Here is a 20,194-nt window from a genome sequence, read left to right on the forward strand (position 1 = left end):
CACTCCTCTGCATATGGTAATTTCTCATTTCCTTATAATGCTCAACCACCAAGATTTGACATGTTTTATGAGCCTATTCCTGAGGTTTTTATGCAGCCAGCCAATCAAGCTTTCCAGCAGCAACCACCACATTGTTTTCAACCATATCATGAGCAACCACCCTTGCAAGTGCAGCAGCAGCTGCCACACGTATACTGGGACCAATATGCTGAACCAGAGCAAGAGAATTTCCTGTCGGAACAGCCACGGCAGCCATCTTTTTTCCATTATGATGCACCAGAGCAAGAGGAATTCCAATCAGTACAGCCATGGCAAGATCCATTATGTGATCAGCAGCAGGGGATTCCAGCATCTGAACTTCAAGGACTGACTACTCAAGTGGTTCAGTTAGCTGCTGCTGTCAACAAGCTGATTGAGAGAGTTGAAGGAGAGAAAGAGGCATCAACCAATGAAGCACCACTAATGGTAGCTGCTGCCGCAGAGTTTCAAGAGATTGAGTGTCCAACCACCTCTGTAACTGTATACTCTAATCCTTCTTTCATTGATTCACATTCTACTTTAAATTTTGATGATGATAATTCCAATTCTCTGATGAGTGATGATTGTATGAGTGCATCTGTTGATATTTCTGAATGTGTATGTGAACCTTATGACCATAATTACACTGATACTCATTTTGAAAAGCTAGTTGATGGTTTTAGGGAGTTGGCTGTGATTCATGATTGTAATAGTTTTGTTGTTGTTCCTATATCTGATTTTACCACTGCTAGTGCTCAATTAAGTGAAAATGTGTATTATGATGGTGATAGTATCGAACCTCATTCTTGTTTCAAGGAAATTGATTGTACTGCTGATTTAAAAGTTGAATCTACTGTGTTGAAAGTACAAACTGATTTCAGAAAGTCCAAAGAGTATTTGAAAAAAATGAGGGAAGCTGCTGACCATGTTTTGGTGCTTCAGTACTATGAAATGGATTTTGATGCTGATGTGTGTGAGCCTGAAAATGATTTCAATGTGTTTGATCATATGCATGATGTGCCTGTAGAAGTTGTTGATTTTAGTCCTTGCTTTGATCATTCTAATATCATAAAATTAGCATTTTCCATTGATAGAGTTCATATACCTGCATCTACTGCTTTTTATGATTGCACAGATTTAAATGCACTTCTTGATGATGAATCAGATGCTCATGATGATAGATATGTAGTTTTTGATGATGTGAAAGTTGATATGGTTGATTTTGAAAATGCTTGTGCTGATTTAGGATTAGAACTTGAACTTGAGTTTGCTGGGTTCTTAAACTCTTTAGAACTGAGTAATGAAAAACTCACTGGTTGTACATGCCTTGGGGGTGGTTGTGAAATTTGTGAAGAAATCAGTTCTGCCATATGTTCTGCTTCTAACTATTTTGCAGGTGCCAAGGAAGAGATCATTATGTTCAAGCTGGATGGAAATGACCCTGATGAGGTAGCTAGTGATCAGAGAACACAGGTTTATTCTGAACTTAGCATTCCCATAGAGTTCTCTAAGGTTCAATATGAATTTAATGCTTTGGATCTGTTTAAAGTTGAACCCATAGAACCTACTCTAGATTATGTTCCTGTTATGCCTGCACACACTCATATTTTAGATTCAGCCTTTTCCATTGAAAATATTGACATGCCTTATGCTGTTTCAGAGTTATGCACTGGTTTTGACATTATTCCAGTTGATGATAGCTTCACAGTAGGTGTTCATTTAGCTGCTGATTTGATAGATGCTAGTGAGGTCATTTTTGAGGAACCAGTCCAGGTTGAATCTGACTTTAATCCTTCTACTGGTATAGCTGAAATGCACACTCGTTTTCATGTCTTGCATGCTTTACCTGATGTGCCTGATACTTCTAAGCATTTTAAATTGCTTGATGAAATTTCTGTTGTGCATAATGTAAAGATACCTACTGATAGGTGCTCTGAATTTAAGTCATTGTTTTCTGATAACCTGTTTGAGAACCTGCTGAATGACTGTAATGTAAATACACAGGTTATGATGGAGACACATGCTGACTTCGAATTCAGTGATGGCATTGCAGAATTAAACAAAGAGGAAGCTGCAGAGACAAAGGCAACCCTGGTGGAGGCAATAGATGGTGTCAATATTGCTAAAGGAGTCTTGAACGTGCAGAAGCAATTGAAAAATTTGAATGGAGAACTGCAGTTACTGCAACAAATGCCTAAGCAGGAGAACTTCAATGCAGCCATGGAGACAATACACAAAGGAGCTGAGCACAATGGAGAAAATCCAATAAGCTCTTTCTTTTCCCTTCTTTTAAATAGTAGTTACAGGTCTTTTAAAGTAGTTTACATAGCTTTAAGTAGCATAATAAATAGTAGGATAGATAATATGTTGTTTTTCATAAAAATAAAACGAATTAACTTTGATTTGTGGCCAATCTGAATAAGTTCTTTTCCTCTTTAGTTTTATAGTTTTACTTTTTAGTCTTGTTTCTATTCTTGTTCAGTTGTTGTTCTTTTTGTGTTTTTCAGTTTCTATTCTTGTACATATTTGTTGCCGTTTGATTTGAGTATGTTTTTGTTGATTAGAAAACCTTACTCACTCACACATTGAGGGCAATGTGCCTCTTAAGTGTGGGGGTGAGGGGTTGTAGTTAAAATTTTTGCTTTTACTTTGATAGATGTGTTTAGTATCTGTTTTAGTAATAAAATAGGGGTATTTTTTTTCTGAACTGTTTTTCTCTTAGTTTAGGTCTGGTTTGGTTTATAAATCCCTAGAGTAGTTTACTATTCTTTCTTTAGTCTGTAAATACTTACTCTTGTTACTGATCTGTTTTAGTTTAGTTGTTAGTTTTGTTGATAATAGTTCTTAGGTCTTTTAAAGTTCATTCATTTTCTGGTTTATGTTGTTTTAGCTTAGGTTCTTTTACTGTTTTTTTTTTTTGTTAAAGAACTTCTTTTAGGTCCCTTTTTCTTTGCTTATTTCTATTATTTTCTCCTCCTTTGTAGTTACTTGTTCTGTTTTAAGCTCTTGATTAGTTTCATGCTTTGTTTCAAGTTTTCAATTAGGATTTTCTTTTCATAATTAGTTTCTATTTTCTTTCTGCTACTGTTTGTAAAATTTTCTGAATTTAGTTTGTCAATACTTAGTTTTTTATGCTTTTAGAATATGTTTTAGGCTGTAGGATTAGACTTTATTTTTGCTTATAGTTTCTGTAATTAGAATTCATATTAGAATTTCCTTTCTCTGCTTATATTCTTGCCTTCTATTTCACGAATTAGATACTCTTTAATTTCTGTTTAGCATTTGTTTCAGTTTTATTTTACCTTATAGGTTCTGTTCTGAGATTTTAATTTCTGAGTCCTGTTCTGGTTTTCAGTAATTTTCTAGGATCTCTTCCATTCATTGTTACTGTTATGATTTTCTTAGTTTTTTTTTTCTCTTTTAAATTCGAGTCTGTTTTAGTTTAGCTAGGTTCAGAGTTAACTCTTTGATTGTTTTTTCCTTTTACTGTCTTTCTGTTTTAGAAGCGTTTTAGATGGGAGTTGGTTTAGGTTATGTTTAGAGTTCTTTCTTTCTTCTTTTGCTGTTTTCTTTCCAGGCTTGTAATTAGGATTTGTTAGCTTAATATCATTCTGCTTTAGATGTCTCTTTTGCTGTTTTACTTTGTAGAGCTTTAGTTGAGATTCTTTCTGGTTGCATTCTGTTTAGTTTTACTTTGTCTAGGTTGTAAATAGCTTTAGGTAATGTTGTGCAGGTATTTCTAGATTCTATTTCACATTTTACTTAACTTTTTGCTGACTTACTTAACTTCTTAGCTTTATTTCTTTAAGATAGATTGCCAACAGTGTCTTTAGCTCTAGATTTGAGTAGATGTAGCTCTAGCAGTAGTTTTTGCAGTTAGTTCAGTCTAAATAAGCAGGTTTTGCATGATAGAGAGTAGCAATTCCATTTTTTACAAATCTTTAACCCTGGAGAGTTTTGGGCCAATTTTTTCTTTCTAGTGTGAATGCATGCATGTATAGTCATAGTTCTGATTTTGTATTAATTCTCTTTGATGTGCTTGATCTTGGTAGAACTTAATAAATGATGTAGGCCTTCTTTCTTCTTCCCATTCACATTTCTTTCCATTGTACCCTCATTTGAGCCTTAGCCTTTTTCTTTGCTTTCCATCCATTATAAACCATTTCCCCCATCAATAAACAACCTTGAGAGATGTGTGAGAAGTAAGGAGAATTTAGAACTCAGAAAGCAGAAAAGAGTAAGGTCAGAGGTGAGATTGAAAAGAAAAGAGCTCTAAAAAGAAAAAAAATCTAATCTGAAAAATAGAAGAAAAAGGTCTGGAAAAGAGAAAAAGAGAAAATTGATTGAGAAAAAGACCTGAGAAAAAAAAAAAAGAGATTATGGCCAAGAAAAGAATGCAATACCTGCAGTGAGTTCTATTTGTCCTCTTTCACATTTCTCTTATCCATTCCAGTTTCTGCTTTTATTTCCCATACATCTAGCCTTTCCATCCTCCATTACATTACAAGCCATGAAAGTCCTAGTGATCTAGAGTTATCTTGATTGAAGCAGTGTCAATTAGAATTTTTCCAAAGTTGTGAATTGTGGTCTATCATGTTATGTGGAGTGAAACACAGGCTGACCTAAGTACTTGAGTGCTTTGAGAGAAACACTTTATCCTGTGAGGTTGAATTTGGGCTGCTACTTCTCTGAATTGTATCTTTCTGTTTGGTTTGGTCGAATTTAACTGTTGTTTACTTGCTAGAGTTACTGAAACTTAGATTTAGAGTTGGTGATTCTGTTTGTGCAGTTCTGATTAGAGAAAAATAGCTGGTAGTTGTGTAATTAGCAGAGTTGAGTTGAATGTGATAAGAGTCTAGTGTTCCTTGTTGTGTGTCTTTAGTCTTTTCTTTTTAGATAGAGTCTCTTGCTTTTGCCTTTTATTTTTAGTTGTCCCTGCCCAGGAGGGCAGTTGTCTAAGTGTGGGGTGTGATAACACTCTAGATTTACATATTTTTCTCTGTTAAAAATCATTTCTTAGATTTCTTTAGTTTTTAATTTCTTAGAATTAGGCTAGTTTTATGTTTTTCTCTTAATCCTTTAGTTTTATAAAATTCTAGTTAAAATTAGGTTTTTAGGGGTAATTTTTAGCATTTGTAAATAATTAGGATATTAATATTTTTTTAGAGAAAATCTTCTAATGAAAATCTTTTTTCTTTACTTTTTCTTTTAATTTTTGAATTGCAGAAATATTTCTTTTATTTTTTTTGGGCATTAATTCATTTTCTTCTTATTGCAGAAAGGTCCTAAAAATTGGGTTACAGATGCAAAGCAATTGGGCCGTTGGTGCAATGTACAATGAAAGGCATTTGGGTTGGATTGGGTGCTCAAATTGCTGGAAACTACTGCTGGAACGCTGCTATTGCAAGCATTGGAATGGACTGGCTGCACATTTTAATTGGAGTGCTGATTTCACAATGGATTGGCTGCTGATTGGAAGCCCACTTAATCAAAACGCTCAGCTAAACTTGAGTGAAACGACTGCGTTTTGGGAGGACTGTTGTTGTAAACGCTGGTGGGCTGAAATCCAATTAGTGATGTGGTGCGTTTTGGTGCACTGTTGCCTTAGGGGTTCTTTGCTGGAGCACTTCATTTGGAGAAAGGGAAAGCAAAACCCAAAGCTAGGGCAGAGTGAGAGCTGAAGAAGAGGAACACATCACTTACCTGAGGTTCGTGCCACTCCACCGAAGTTGCACACGTGTTGAAGAAGATGACCAGTGTGAAAGAAGAGCTGACCGGAGCTGTCACGTGAGAGCTCGAAGCATCACAGCAAGGTTCTCCATCTCCCATTTTTTTCTTTTTCCCCTTTCCTTTTCCCTCTTTCGTTTTCTTTTGTTTTTTCTGACCCTATAAAAAGGGCTTTCATCTTGTAAACATATACTTTTGCACACTTTGAGATACATTTTCTGTTCATAGTTCTAAGCTCTGTAGATTAGGGTTATTTTCCACTTTCTATAGAGTAGGATTCCGTTCTCTTTGCTTTTAGAGCGCACATCACGGTGGTGACAGCCGCCGTGACTCTGATTGAGCATGTATTCGGTACAATTTTTGTAATTTTTCTTTTCTCGTTAATAATACAGTTTGTTCTTGATGTTTCACATGTTCAGTGTTTTGATATTCTGTTATGTTTCGTGCTTGTGTGTTTCTTGTGTTGTTTCAATGAATAAACGAATTGGACTGTGATTCTTTGCATTCTATATTTCCTTTTGGAATCAAATGACTCTATTTTGAGCATTCACTTTCGAGATGTCTTCTCGAGCCAAAGATGAGTCCAGTAAATAAAATCTCATTCAGTTTTGTGTTTTTATTCTTTTTCTTCTATTATTTTTGTATGTGATTTTAAATCTGGAATTGAATTTTATTTGAGATTTGTGAAGGAAAATATCCACATTTCTACATCTGTTTTGGATGTAATGTGACTCCATAGTGAGCATGACTTATCAAGAGCTCTTCTTGAGAGATGTTAAGCTTCATAATTGTCAGATTAAATTCAATCTCAGTGTTGTTATATTGTTCTTGTTTTGTTTCAATTATGATTTCTGCTCCTATTTTCTATTTGATGATATATAGATTAGGTTCAGTTTTAGTTTTGTTTTCCTTGTGCTGTTAACTGTTAGCATTCATAGGTTAGTTTTAATTGCATTCAGTTCTCGTTTTAGTTTAGGTTCTGTTCTGTTATACATAGATTATATAGTTTAGTTTAGGTTTTATTTTCTTGCATTTTATTTTTCTTCTTTTCTTTTTAAAACAGTTTTCGTTTCTTTACTGTTTTCTTTTAAATTTTCTTTGTTTTAATTCCGTTTCCCCACCTGTGAGTTAGTAGTTAGTAAATAAAATACAAGAATTAATTCTACACTTTAAGCTGAATTTTAGTCGAGTCTTTGGATTGATACCTAAGTTGTCCCTATACTTCATTAGTGGGGAAACTTAGTTTGTTCTGATTTTAGGCGAAAAAAAATCAGTTTAACAGAAACTATGTCAGGAAGGAAACCTAGCTGAACCATGCTGTCAAGAAAATCGCATGCTTCTACAGCCCGGCTACGATCACACAGTTCTTTCACAAGAAGGGTGGAATTTTTTATCCACGGTTCATGCCCACAAGCACGCATCACTTTCAACATATCGATTGCTCCTACGACATCTTTTCTTTTACACAGGCATCCATAAATTGAGTTGTAAGTGAAATGAGTTGGTTCAATTTCTGATTCTTTCATGTCTCTCAACAGCTTACGGCTCTCGTCCAATCTATCAGAATCGCAGAGACCATTGATCAGATTGTTGTAAATCAAAACGCTTGGCCTACCAACAAATTGTTTAAGGTCATTGAAAAGACTTAGAGCGAGGTCCAACTGACCATTTGTGAGTAAGCCATCAATCACGATGCTAAAGGAAGCGGCATTTGGGAAAACCAATCTCTTGTCCTTGAAGAAATCATCCATCTGGACATCAGTGAATTTGCTCTGAATCATTATCTGAAGAAGGCGGCAGGCTTCATCCACCTGTCCCTCGTTAACATAACAAGTCAAAACAACATTGTAAATCAAAACGAGAATTTTCTCCTCTTTATCTTCCAGAACCTCTTCCAGCAACTTGGTAATCACACTTCTGTTTGGAAAAGCCGATATCAACTTCGTAAAGATTCCAATATCTGGGGCAACCCCAAACTGCTTCATCTCCGAAAGCAAGCTCAGAGCTCTCTGAGCATCATTACTCTTACACAGTCCTCCAATGAGAACATCAAATAATGAAACAGGAGGAGTGAAGCCAACCCGACACATTTTCTCAAACAACTGAAGGGCCCTATCAACCCGATCCTCCTTGACAAACCCATGAATCAAAACACAGAAAGTCTTCTCACTTAGCCTCACCCCCTGTCCATCCATCCTCTCCATCAACTCAAACGCTTTATCCACATCCCCCCACTTGGAAAACGAGAATGCCAGCACAGAGCAAACACGCGCATCAATCAAACCCTTTTCCTTCATCCCATCATAAACCCTCAGAGCCTGATCAAACCTGCGAGCTTTGCAATAAGCTTGCACGACAGGCGTCCGCGTGAACTTATCAAATTCCCATCCAAACCCCTTCATCTCCTCCAACCTAGCCTCCACCAAATCAACCTCCCCGGCCTTGGACAGAGCCTCCAACAAGCAGTTGTAGCAGTAAACATTGGGAACGCAAAGACCCTTCACCCGCATTTCATCGAACAGGTGGTGGGCCTCCTGCGCAAGGCCCACTTCGCCCAAACACCGAATGAGGAAGCCCAAGACACCGGGCGTGAAGGAACAAGGAGCGGACTCCACGAGCTGTTTGACGACCGTTTTGAGATGGGTGGTTTGGCGGGAGCGGGAGAAGATAGAGGCGATGGTATTGTATGTGTAACAATTATGGCGGTAGCCATACTCGTGTTGATCGGAGGCCCATTGGAAGAAGGAGAGGGCGAGTTTCCAAGTGGGGAGGCGCGTGAGAACGGACTCGACAAGGGGAGGCGTGAGGATGGGAGCGAAGAGGTTGAGTTTGGGCCCGGCGGCGTTGAGTTGTTGGGTGAAGACGGAGACGAGGTTGTCGGCCACAGAAGAATCATAATGAAGATTGTTATGGGGTGATCTCGAATATGAGAGTTTGGCGATTACAGAGAAAATAGAAGGGATTTTGAGTTTCTGGATTACGACGGCCATTAACACTCTTTCGCACGAACCACTCCAATTGACATTTGCATTACATTCCTATGTATAGAGGTGTCATTTGAGCCTCTGATCCATGGGTTGACCGTGACCCCTTCTAAAATGAAGCCTCAATTTTCTAGTCCACTTAACAGGAGGTTTTTTAAAAGCTCCAACCCCTAAAGCCCCACATAAAGTGGGCTGGGGTAGGGTTAGGATGGGGCTAGCCCCAAATTAAATTAATTCATTTTTAATGTATTTTTAGTTATTTCTTTTATTTATTTTACAAGTTTAATAATTTTCAAAATTTACATGATATTTAATATCTTTTTAATTAAATATAAATGTATAAATATTGATTTTATAAAAACTTATTTAAAATACATTTTTAATTATAAGTATATTTTAAATATATAATTTTATTATTTTGGAAAGTTGAAAAGAAAATTTTTATTATTATTTTTATTTAAAAGAAAATGAAAAAAATTTCAAAATAGAAATTATAAAAGTAACACAGTTGAGAATTCGATTTTTCAATAATTGAATTCTGATATCTATATAAATATTTGAAATATTAATTATGGATAGATTTTAAATTCGAATCTATTGATTGGATGAATTTTTAATATCGATGTAAAATTTTTATTTTTTATAGTTTGTCATATAAAATTCTTTTGTTGAATGTTTTGTATAGATATATATGCATTAAAAAATTAAACCACAAACTTTGTAAAGTTTAAAATTAATTTCACGTAATAAAAGAACTAATTTTTTAGTGAAAATCCTTGTTAGGCAAAATTCTTATAAATATCATAAATGTTAGTATACAAGATCTAGATGTAATTCTAGTGGTTATAAAATCAGATTTTTTTTTCTAACCTCTTAGATTAAATTAATATTCTAAAATCATACTTATCTTTATCCAACAAAGATCGTTTTTATTGAATTATTTATCATAATTGAGCCGATTGTAATAAAAAATAATTAAATAATAGATACAATATTTTTAAATAAATATAATGTTATAATTTATAATACTAAAATTAAAATTATTATTGTATTTAATTATTAACATATAAAATAAATAAAAATTATAATAATTATAATAATAAATAAATTACATCAATTTCTCTTAATAAGAAACTAATAAAAAAGACAAATGAATACAATATAAAATATATGAAAAGGACATAAAAATATATAAATTGATGTAAATGACTAAATTATACGTTTTATAATATTTTTTTAAAAGAATTATATAACTTTGTAAATAATAAATATTAATTTTATTAAATTTGGAAAATTTAAAAAGTTAAAAAGTTATTATTAAGTCAAAATTTTAACATGTTCACACCAATTAAAAATAATGTAATTTTGATCACAAATCTTAATCGAATGACATTGTGTAACATCCCAAAAATACGGTAATTACCATAATTCAGAATTAATTACGATTAACAGTTAACAATGCAGTCTTTTCATTTAACAGCATACAAAAGACGAACGGTTAAAGGTACAGCGTTTTCAATATACAGCTCAAAAATAGCGAACGCTCATAACGAACGGTTTTACAAAATACCAAACTGAACGTTCACAATTAATACAGAAATACTAATACATTAACACCTAATGAGCGCTCTAAGGCTCGGCTTTAACTTCTACTTCCACCAGATTAGCGTCATCGAAATTTTCTTCTTCCAGCATTTCTTCAAGGGACGTACCACCATCTGCTCACATCCACACGGATGATCATTGCAAGACAGGACGAACGTACATGGACAATTGACAACACAAGGAAAACGAAAGGGTAAGCTTATAATATTTAATTCATACATTCAACATACACACTCAACATTTCAATGCACACGCACAACATAAAATTTAACATAATATAACATAATAATTTATATGTATATTTGACGACCGTCCGGACTGTATGAACCGTGTAGCTACAGGCGTCCTTGCACCCGAGTGATGTAGTAACTGGGATACACTCAACAGTTGCCACTCGAGGTTAGCTCTATCCAAAGTACCCCTAAGGAATAGAACCTCTTGCCATTCCCACACATGACTACTCCCTTCTACGTGAAGATGAGTATCACGGAATATCAGGATGGACCAAGCCAGCATTAGCATGCCCACAGTCATACTTTACCAATTCAATATTCAACATATATAAGACGTTCCTCCCTGGAACGCTCGTCCAAAATCCATAATCATAGATTCACTCAATATAGTGTTCGCACTGAAATTTGTTATAATTTATCATCATTCTCATCTCTAACTTTAAGAGCACAAGAGGACGAACGTTCAGTCCTTTGAAGAACTAGGACGAACGTTCAAATAAGGTACTATATGGACGAACGTGACTATCAAATGGGTCAGTTAAATAAACAAACTCGATGGAAGGTATACTGATACTTAGAAAGATTTCAAAATAAAGATCTTGGATCAGATTTAATATAAAAAGGATGATCAATAATATTTAGAAGTTTTCTTTGAAGAAGTTTGCATATGGAATACTGATACTATTATTTAAACGAACGTAAGGGAATGAATATTTTAATACTTGAACGAACGCTATTTTATCCAAGTGTGTATTCAATATTACGAGCGCTTGTAAGTGACCGCGCACCAATTCTTGACGAACGCTAGGTGGATGACCGAGTATCAATTATGACGAACGCTTGGTAGAAGCCGAGCGCTACACAGGACGAACGTTCGGTATACGACCGAACGCTACTCAGGACGAACGTTCGGTATACGACCGAACGTTACTTAATTCAGTATTATTAAATTTTAAAACGTACGACAACTCTATGCTGAGCCGAACGCTCAAACATAGTAATTCAATGAGGACGCTCGTTCTCAAACCGAATTCCTCCCAAATGAAAGAATTCTACTCTATGTCTTTTTCAGGGAAACCGAACGGTATAAGACCGTTCGATAACGATCGTAATTTATCATAGGGAATTCATCAAATCAGATTTTCAACCATCTTAACTTTAACATCATTCATACGATTCAAACTCCATAAATTCATATCCACATTCATTTTCATACTTTATAATATTAATTCACATCATCAAATCCAACTATATTCTAATCATTCATCCTTCATACGCATCAAAATCACATGCAGTACACCCAAATTAAAAATCATATTCATCCAGTACAACCGGGTTCGTTTATAACAGCTCAACATCAAACTTTTCATACATGCAAATCAGATCATACAACATGCAAGTATAAATTAAACATATACGCTTCCCTTACCCGGATTGGCAACCAAACTTGTCCTAGATGCAACAGTGGCTTCGTCCAACTACGCTTTTCTTACGTTCTTGACTCTTCCAAAACAAATCTAACCACAGAATACAGAAAACTGAGACTACATGCTTGCATGCAACTACGAACCTTAGTTTTCCAGAAACCTAAGGACGGCTACGGAAGGAAACTTACCAGTTTCAGTTTTTGATGCTGTTCGATCCAGTGGATAGCTCTCAGTGCAGCGGACGTTCCTACGGTGCTGGAAATGTGATCGGAGAAGAAACGTGAGGATTACAGTAGAGAGAAGTTTAGGGTTTCTAGAGAGAAGTTGGAGAAAAACGAAAGGTTGGGTTCTGAGGAAGAAGATGAATGGTGCAGGTGAGTGGAAGGGTTTTTCAAAAAAATCACTTTTGTTCCTTCCAATTCCAGACGAACGAGCGTCTCATTTTCGGACACCTGTTCCCCACTCTGACTTCAGAAACTTCCAACGTGACAAGTGGCATGCGTGCATGCAGTGTTTAGTGCGTTTTTAATGTTTCAGAGAAATGATGGGCGCGGCTTTCCGTGTATGTCAGAGAGGAATGGGATCAGATTAGGGAGTGGGTTTTAATGGCTGAGAAATGATGTGGTGTGCATAAGTGGTGAGGTGTCAGAATTATCTTTGCTAATTATCCAGGGTCTCACACATTGATTTAAACTAGTGACAAAATAGATTACCATCTATAAATAAATTCGTTAGTCCATCAAAATTTTACCAATTAAATTAAATTTTTTAACTTTTAAACCTATTTTACGTGGATATCTCTGAACCGTCAAATTTACAAACCAAAATTAAGATGAAAAAATTATCAAAACAAAATTTGGAAATTAAGGAATAATTATATAAAAGCATTATTATTAAACTAATTAATATAGAAACAGTTATGAAGTAGAAAATTAATTTTATTCGTAAAAAAATATAATTACACATGAATCAATTATGATTATAAGTTATTATTAACTCTCAACACCCAATTTCGTCCGGATTGACTAATAGGTTTGCTGTATTTTATTTTCATCATGAGTGTAAAATAAAAAAATAAAAAAATGAAAAATAATGAATAATAAAATAAAACAAAATAATAATAATAATAATAATAATAAAAAGAGAACAAAGCGTTCGGCCTTTTGCTGTATGACCGAGCCGTTCGTCCTCAACTAAGCGCGACCGTCCGCCATATACATCGAGCCGTTCGTCCTCTACCCTGCGCAACAGGTCTTTGTTGGCCAACATCGAGACCGTTCGTCCTCTTCACTGGGAGACCGTTCGTCCTCTACCGTGCACTACTGTTTTACGTTCAGTTCCTTCCACCTGCATGCAACAAAGACCTGTTACGAAAGGTCTCGATGTTGGCCAACAAAGACCTGTTGCGCAGGGTAGAGGACGAACGGCTCGATGTATATGGCGGACGGTCGCGCTTAGTTGAGGACGAACGGCTCGGTCATACAGCAAAAGGCCGAACGCTTTGTTCTCTTTTTATTATTATTATTATTATTATTATTTTGTTTTATTTTATTATTCATTATTTTTCATTTTTTTATTTTTTATTTTACACTCATGATGAAAATAAAATACAGCAAACCTATTAGTCAATCCGGACGAAATTGGGTGTTGAGAGTTAATAATAACTTATAATCATAATTGATTCATGTGTAATTATATTTTTTTACGAATAAAATTAATTTTCTACTTCATAACTGTTTCTATATTAATTAGTTTAATAATAATGCTTTTATATAATTATTCCTTAATTTCCGAATTTTGTTTTGATAATTTTTTCATCTTAATTTTGGTTTGTAAATTTGACGGTTCAGAGATATCCACGTAAAATAGGTTTAAAAGTTAAAAAATTTAATTTAATTGGTAAAATTTTGATGGACTAACGAATTTATTTATAGATGGTAATCTATTTTGTCACTAGTTTAAATCAATATCATTCGATTAAGATTTGTGATCAAAATTACATTATTTTTAATTGGTGTGAACATGTTAAAATTTTGACTTAATAATAACTTTTTAACTTTTTAAATTTTCCAAATTTAATGAAATTAATATTTATTATTTACAAAGTTATATAATTCTTTTAAAAAAATATTATAAAACGTATAATTTAGTCATTTACATCAATTTATATATTTTTATGTCCTTTTCATATATTTTATATTGTATTCATTTGTCTTTTTTATTAGTTTCTTATTAAGAGAAATTGATGTAATTTATTTATTATTATAATTATTATAATTTTTATTTATTTTATATGTTAATAATTAAATACAATAATAATTTTAATTTTAGTATTATAAATTATAACATTATATTTATTTAAAAATATTGTATCTATTATTTAATTATTTTTTATTACAATCGGCTCAATTATGATAAATAATTCAATAAAAACGATCTTTGTTGGATAAAGATAAGTATGATTTTAGAATATTAATTTAATCTAAGAGGTTAGAAAAAAAAATCTGATTTTATAACCACTAGAATTACATCTAGATCTTGTATACTAACATTTATGATATTTATAAGAATTTTGCCTAACAAGGATTTTCACTAAAAAATTAGTTCTTTTATTAAGTGAAATTAATTTTAAACTTTACAAAGTTTGTGGTTTAATTTTTTAATGCATATATATCTATACAAAACATTCAACAAAAGAATTTTATATGACAAACTATAAAAAATAAAAATTTTACACCGATATTAAAAATTCATCCAATCAATAGATTCGAATTTAAAATCTATCCATAATTAATATTTCAAATATTTATATAGATATCAGAATTCAATTATTGAAAAATCGAATTCTCAACTGTGTTACTTTTATAATTTCTATTTTGAAATTTTTTTCATTTTCTTTTAAATAAAAATAATAATAAAAATTTTCTTTTCAACTTTCCAAAATAATAAAATTATATATTTAAAATATACTTATAATTAAAAATTTATTTTAAATAAGTTTTTATAAAATCAATATTTATACATTTATATTTAATTAAAAAAATATTAAATATCATGTAAATTTTGAAAATTATTAAACTTATAAAATAAATAAAAGAAATAACTAAAAATACATTAAAAATGAATTAATTTAATTTGGGGCTAGCCCCATCCTAACCCTACCCCAGCCCACTTTATGTGGAGCTTTAGGGGTTGGAGGTTTTAAAAAATCCGTGTTAAGTGGGCTAGAAAATTGAGGCTTCATTTTAGAAGGGGTCACGGTCAACCCATGGATCAGATGCTCAAATGACACCTCTATACATAGGAATGTAATGCAAATGTCAATTGGAGTGGTTCGTGCGAAAGAGCGTTAATGGCCGTAGCAATCCAGAAACTCAAAATCCCTTCTATTTTCTCTGTAATCGCCAAACTCTCATATTCGAGATCACCCCATAACAATCTTCATTATGATTCTTCTGTGGCCGACAACCTCGTCTCCGTCTTCACCCAACAACTCAACGCCGCCGGGCCCGAACTCAACCTCTTCGCTCCCATCCTCACGCCTCCCCTTGTCGAGTCCGTTCTCACGCGCCTCCCCACTTGGAAACTCGCCCTCTCCTTCTTCCAATGGGCCTCCGATCAACACCAGTATGGCTACCGCCATAATTGTTACACATACAATACCATCGCCTCTATCTTCTCCCGCTCCCGCCAAACCACCCATCTCAAAACGGTCGTCAAACAGCTCGTGGAGTCCGCTCCTTGTTCCTTCACGCCCGGTGCCTTGGGCTTCCTCATTCGGTGTTTGGGCGAAGTGGGCCTTGCGCAGGAGGCCCACCACCTGTTCGATGAAATGCGGGTGAAGGGTCTTTGCGTTCCCAATGTTTACTGCTACAACTGCTTGTTGGAGGCTCTGTCCAAGGCCGGGGAGGTTGATTTGGTGGAGGCTAGGTTGGAGGAGATGAAGGGGTTTGGATGGGAATTTGATAAGTTCACGCTAACGCCTGTCGTGCAAGCTTATTGCAAAGCTCGCAGGTTTGATCAGGCTCTGAGGGTTTATGATGGGATGAAGGAAAAGGGTTTGATTGATGCGCGTGTTTGCTCTGTGCTGGCATTGTCGTTTTCCAAGTTGGGGTTTGTGGATAAAGCGTTTGAGTTGGTGGAGAGGATGGATGGACAGGGGGTGAGGCTAAGTGAGAAGACTTTCTGTGTTTTGATTCATGGGTTTGTCAAGGAGGATCGGGTTGATAGGGCCCTTCAGTTGTTTGAGAAAATGTGTCGGGTTGGCTTCACTCCTTCTGTTTCATTATTTGATGTTCTTATTGGAGGACTCTGTAAGAGTAATGATGCTCAGAGAGCTCTGAGCTTGCTTTCGGAGATGAAGCAGTTTGGGGTTGCCCCAGATATTGGAATCTTTACGAAGTTAATATCGGCTTTTCCAAACACAAGTGTGATTACTAAGTTGCTGGAAGAGGTTCTGGAAGATAAAGAGGAGAAAATTATCGTTTTGATTTACAATGCTGTTTTGACTTGTTATGTTAATGAGGGACAGGTGGATGAAGCCTGCCGCCTTCTTCAGATGATGATTCAGAGCAAATTCACTGATGTCGAGATGGATGATTTCTTCAAGGACAAGAGATTGGTTTTCCCAAATGCCGCTTCCTTTAGCATCGTGATTGATGGCTTACTCACAAATGGTCAGTTGGACCTCGCTCTAAGTCTTTTCAATGACCTTAAACAATTTGTTGGTAGGCCAAGCGTTTTGATTTACAACAATCTGATCAATGGTCTCTGCGGTTCTGATAGATTGGACGAGAGCCGTGAGCTGTTGAGAGACATGAAAGAATCAGAAATTGAACCAACTCATTTCACTTACAACTCAATTTATGGATGCCTGTGTAAAAGAAAAGATGTCGTAGGAGCTATCGATATGTTGAAAGTGATGCGTGCTTGTGGGCATGAACCGTGGATAAAAAATTCCACCCTTCTTGTGAAAGAACTGTGTGATCGTGGCCGGGCTGTAGAAGCATGCGATTTTCTTGACAGCATGGTTCAGCTAGGTTTCCTTCCTGACATAGTTTCCTATTCTGCAGCAATGGGGGGTTTGATCAAGATTCAAGAAGTGGACCGAGCATTGAACTTGCTCAGGGATTTGTGTTCTCGTGGCCATTGTCCTGATGTGGTGGCTTTTAACATAGTGATCAGAGGGCTCTGCAAGGTCAACCGAGTTGCAGAAGCTGAAAAATTGTTGGATGAGATTGTTGTAAAGGGCCTCTGTCCCTCAGTTGTGACTTACAGTCTGCTTATAGATAGTTGGTGCAAAAGTGGTTCTGTTGATAGGGCGATGTCTCTTCTGTCGAAAATGTCTGAAGAAGACAGGGAGCCCAATGTCGTCACTTACTCAACTTTGGTGGATGGGTTTTGCAGAGAAGAAAGGCCTGATGATGCACTCTTGGTTTGGAAAGAGATGGAAAGAAAAGGTTGTTCTCCTAATCGAGTTGCTTTTATGGCACTTATTTATGGTCTTTGCATTTGCAAGAGGCCATCTGCTGCACTCCATTATTTACGCGAGATGGAACTGAAAGAAATGAAGCCCGACTCCTTCATTTATATTGCATTGCTCAGTGCTTTTCTGTCTGATATGGACTTGGCCTCTGCATTTGAGATTTTTAAGGAGATGGTTTATTCAGGATTTTTCCCAGAATCCCATGATAAAAGTTACCCCGTTGTGATGGATGCAATAGACAAATTTTCCAAGGATCACAGAACATCCTCTGGTATGAAAGTTTTAAGTGAAGAGGGCAAACTTCCTACGCATTGCTTGATAAACGTCGGATTATAAAGGTTAATCAAATTGTTTATGCCACTGCCAAAGGAATGTTACATCGGACAAGTAAAAATTGAAGCATTTGAAAAGAAACAAATGTACACAAAAAGAAAGGTATGTGATGAGTCGATATTTTCTTCACTTCACTTAGTTTATTTTTCCTTTTTTACTAATTGTGCTAAATTAGATGGGGGGTATTTTTCCTTTTTTACTAATTGTGCTTAAATTGACCAGTAATTCTTATTTTAACTAATTTGAATTATCTGAGCTAATTATTTTCGTTATTGATTACAAGGAAAATTTTGGAAATGCAAATTGGGACATTTGGAAGAATATTCATCTGCACACTGCCATTTCACTTGGAAGAGGCTACACTTGATTCAATTATTTTTAGAAAAAGATGTGCTAATCCGTTTTGGAGGAAGGAGTTTAATTTTTCTATTGGACTTCTTTGGCTACGGTTTCATCTACACAAAGGCAGCAGCTCCACTCATTCCATTATTTATTCTAGGGCCCGTTGGAAATTTCATTTTGGGAAAGAATAAGTTGGAAGTCTGGTATGCACGGCTGAAAATGGGATGTGGACAATCCACGTTGGAATTCACGGCCACATTTAGTGGAAATTTACGTTGGGAAGTTGTTTCCCTTACCATGTCACGGTTACATATCCTAGGCCCATGGACAAGTTATTTTGATGAAACATTCAGCAAAATATCTTTTTGAATGTGGGAGCCGCCACACCTTTGGCTTGCAACGTGAATTATAATTGAATTGGCAATTGGGAAAAGCAACCAAAGAAGCCCACGGCCATTCATCTTATTCAGCCTTAGTTGGAATGGAAGACAAGGGCCAACATTGAAGCACACGGCCCACACTTGGAAGTAGCACAGCAACACCACACAGTTTTCGGTCCAGCAAAAAGAAGTGGCAGAAAAGAAAAGGAAGCTTTCATTTTTGGAGAGGGGTGCACACGGGATTCCAGCATTCCAGCACACAGCCACGTCCCATCCAGCAAGCGGTAATTAGGAAAAGAAGCTTTGAAGTCCAGTAGCATCCAGAAGCACATGGTCCAACACGCAATGGGGGTGTCTAGGCTTGGAGCTGGAGGTGACGTCTAGCAAGAGGGAGCTCTCGGATCCAGCATTCCAGCTTGGAAGCACGGAGGTAAGCAAGTCCAGCTTGGGGGAGAAATAAGCAGCTACCGAGAGAAGCCGCCACTCTCTGGTTTTTGGGGGGTTTTTCGTCCAGGAGGAGAGTAGCCACCACCGAAAGGGAGAGTAGAGTTGGAGAGATGGAAGGTTACGGGTGAGGGCTGGGGCACTAGCTGAAGCCGCCACTTACATGTTTTTTTAGATGGAGCTTTCTTAAAGATTGTTTTGAAGGGGGCCTGGAATGGGAAGCACGGTTATGTGCTCCAGCCGCCACATTTACTGAGTTTTTTTTTCTCTTCCTGAACGTTTGGATTTTGAGAGGAAAAATTGTGAACATTGTTACGGTTGAATGAAAAGCATCTACTTTAATTTTATATTGCTGATTTTACACATTGCCATTTTCATTTGGTTCATGCATTTTCTTTATTGAGGTTTTTAATCTATCCATGAAAGAGTAACGTTGGTGTGCACGGTATCCAGCAGAAGAAGCCTGCACCGTCCATTCCAGAAAAACTCACGGTCTTGCTGCACAGAGGAAAAACAATCCAGCTCTTCACGCTACAGCTCACTGCCACACATGAAGAAGCAAGCAAAGAATGCAGCTCCCATCTAGCACATCTGGCAGCAACGTCCAAATCCAGCAAGCTTGAAGAGAAGAGTGTCACGGCCCTGGTCCAGTGTTGGAAACGGAAGAGAAGATGGAAGCTTGTAGAGGAGTAGGAGTAGGGTAGAGGCTTCCTAGTTTTCGGCTCTGTGTAATTTTTCCCCCTCCCCCTTGGGGAGGTTTGGGGTTTCTTTTCCATTTCCAGTGATCAATATGATGTGATGTTAGTATAATTTCTTGTTTTCTGTAATGAACTTCAGTGTAATTTGCAGTCTCATTTCAAATTCCGCTTCTGAGCTTCCAGGTTTGTTTACTGTTTTATTTCTGTCGCAGTTTAATTTCCGCCAGTCTCATGCTTTCTGCGATTTTAAATTTCTGCTGATATGATGTTTTACGCTGCTGTTTGAACATTTCATTTTCTCTGATGCACTTTAAATTTTCGTTTTTATTATTCTGCTGCAAATTTCTCCTTCTGTTTTACTGTTTTGAAATCTGAAATTACATTTTCTGCAAGCTGTTTGCTTTTCTGAACCAAAGTTTTATGAACGTTTACCATTCAGTCATGTTTTCCAGTTTCATTTTCATTGCACTGTGTTGATTTTCGTTTTTACCATTTTGTGATTTTACTGTTTGCACGTT

General features: G+C 35.9%; 3 protein-coding genes across 6 annotated transcripts; 2 read left to right on the forward strand and 1 right to left on the reverse strand.

Annotated features, from left to right (window-relative positions):
* Positions 1-380: 380 nt before the first annotated feature.
* On the forward strand, positions 381-6,155 carry LOC148201413 (uncharacterized). Of its 4 annotated transcripts, XM_088110297.1 has the most exons (3): positions 381-519; positions 1,415-2,324; positions 5,297-6,155. In XM_088110297.1, exons 2-3 carry the CDS (start codon positions 1,435-1,437, stop codon positions 5,697-5,699), a joined length of 1,293 nt encoding a protein of 430 aa, XP_087966423.1. In that variant the 5' UTR covers positions 381-519; positions 1,415-1,434; the 3' UTR covers positions 5,700-6,155. The 4 variants fall into 4 exon arrangements, with proteins under 4 accessions (XP_087966423.1, XP_087966422.1, XP_087966424.1 ...); XM_088110296.1 differs by lacking the exons at positions 381-519; positions 5,297-6,155 and having other exon boundaries at positions 526-1,791; positions 2,023-2,489; XM_088110298.1 differs by lacking the exons at positions 381-519; positions 5,297-6,155 and having other exon boundaries at positions 526-1,819; positions 2,023-2,181.
* Positions 6,156-7,144: 989 nt separating this feature from the next.
* LOC148201414 (putative pentatricopeptide repeat-containing protein At5g08310, mitochondrial) lies at positions 7,145-9,025 on the reverse strand. Its single transcript, XM_088110300.1, has 2 exons — positions 7,412-9,025; positions 7,145-7,302 (listed from the first exon to the last, which is right to left on the reverse strand). The coding sequence occupies exons 1-2, from the start codon at positions 8,733-8,735 to the stop codon at positions 7,277-7,279; spliced, it is 1,350 nt and encodes a 449-aa protein (XP_087966426.1). The 5' UTR covers positions 8,736-9,025; the 3' UTR covers positions 7,145-7,276.
* Positions 9,026-15,283: 6,258 nt separating this feature from the next.
* LOC148201415 (putative pentatricopeptide repeat-containing protein At5g08310, mitochondrial) lies at positions 15,284-19,325 on the forward strand. Its single transcript, XM_088109185.1, has 2 exons — positions 15,284-17,914; positions 18,096-19,325. The coding sequence occupies exon 1, from the start codon at positions 15,347-15,349 to the stop codon at positions 17,813-17,815; it is 2,469 nt and encodes an 822-aa protein (XP_087965311.1). The 5' UTR covers positions 15,284-15,346; the 3' UTR covers positions 17,816-17,914; positions 18,096-19,325.
* The last annotated feature ends 869 nt before the right edge of the window (positions 19,326-20,194 follow it).

Source organism: Vigna umbellata, chromosome 3 (genome assembly GCF_029865625.1).
Source record: "Vigna umbellata cultivar VRB3 chromosome 3, Vumbellata_1.0, whole genome shotgun sequence".
NCBI classification, from domain to species: Eukaryota; Viridiplantae; Streptophyta; class Magnoliopsida; order Fabales; family Fabaceae; genus Vigna; species Vigna umbellata.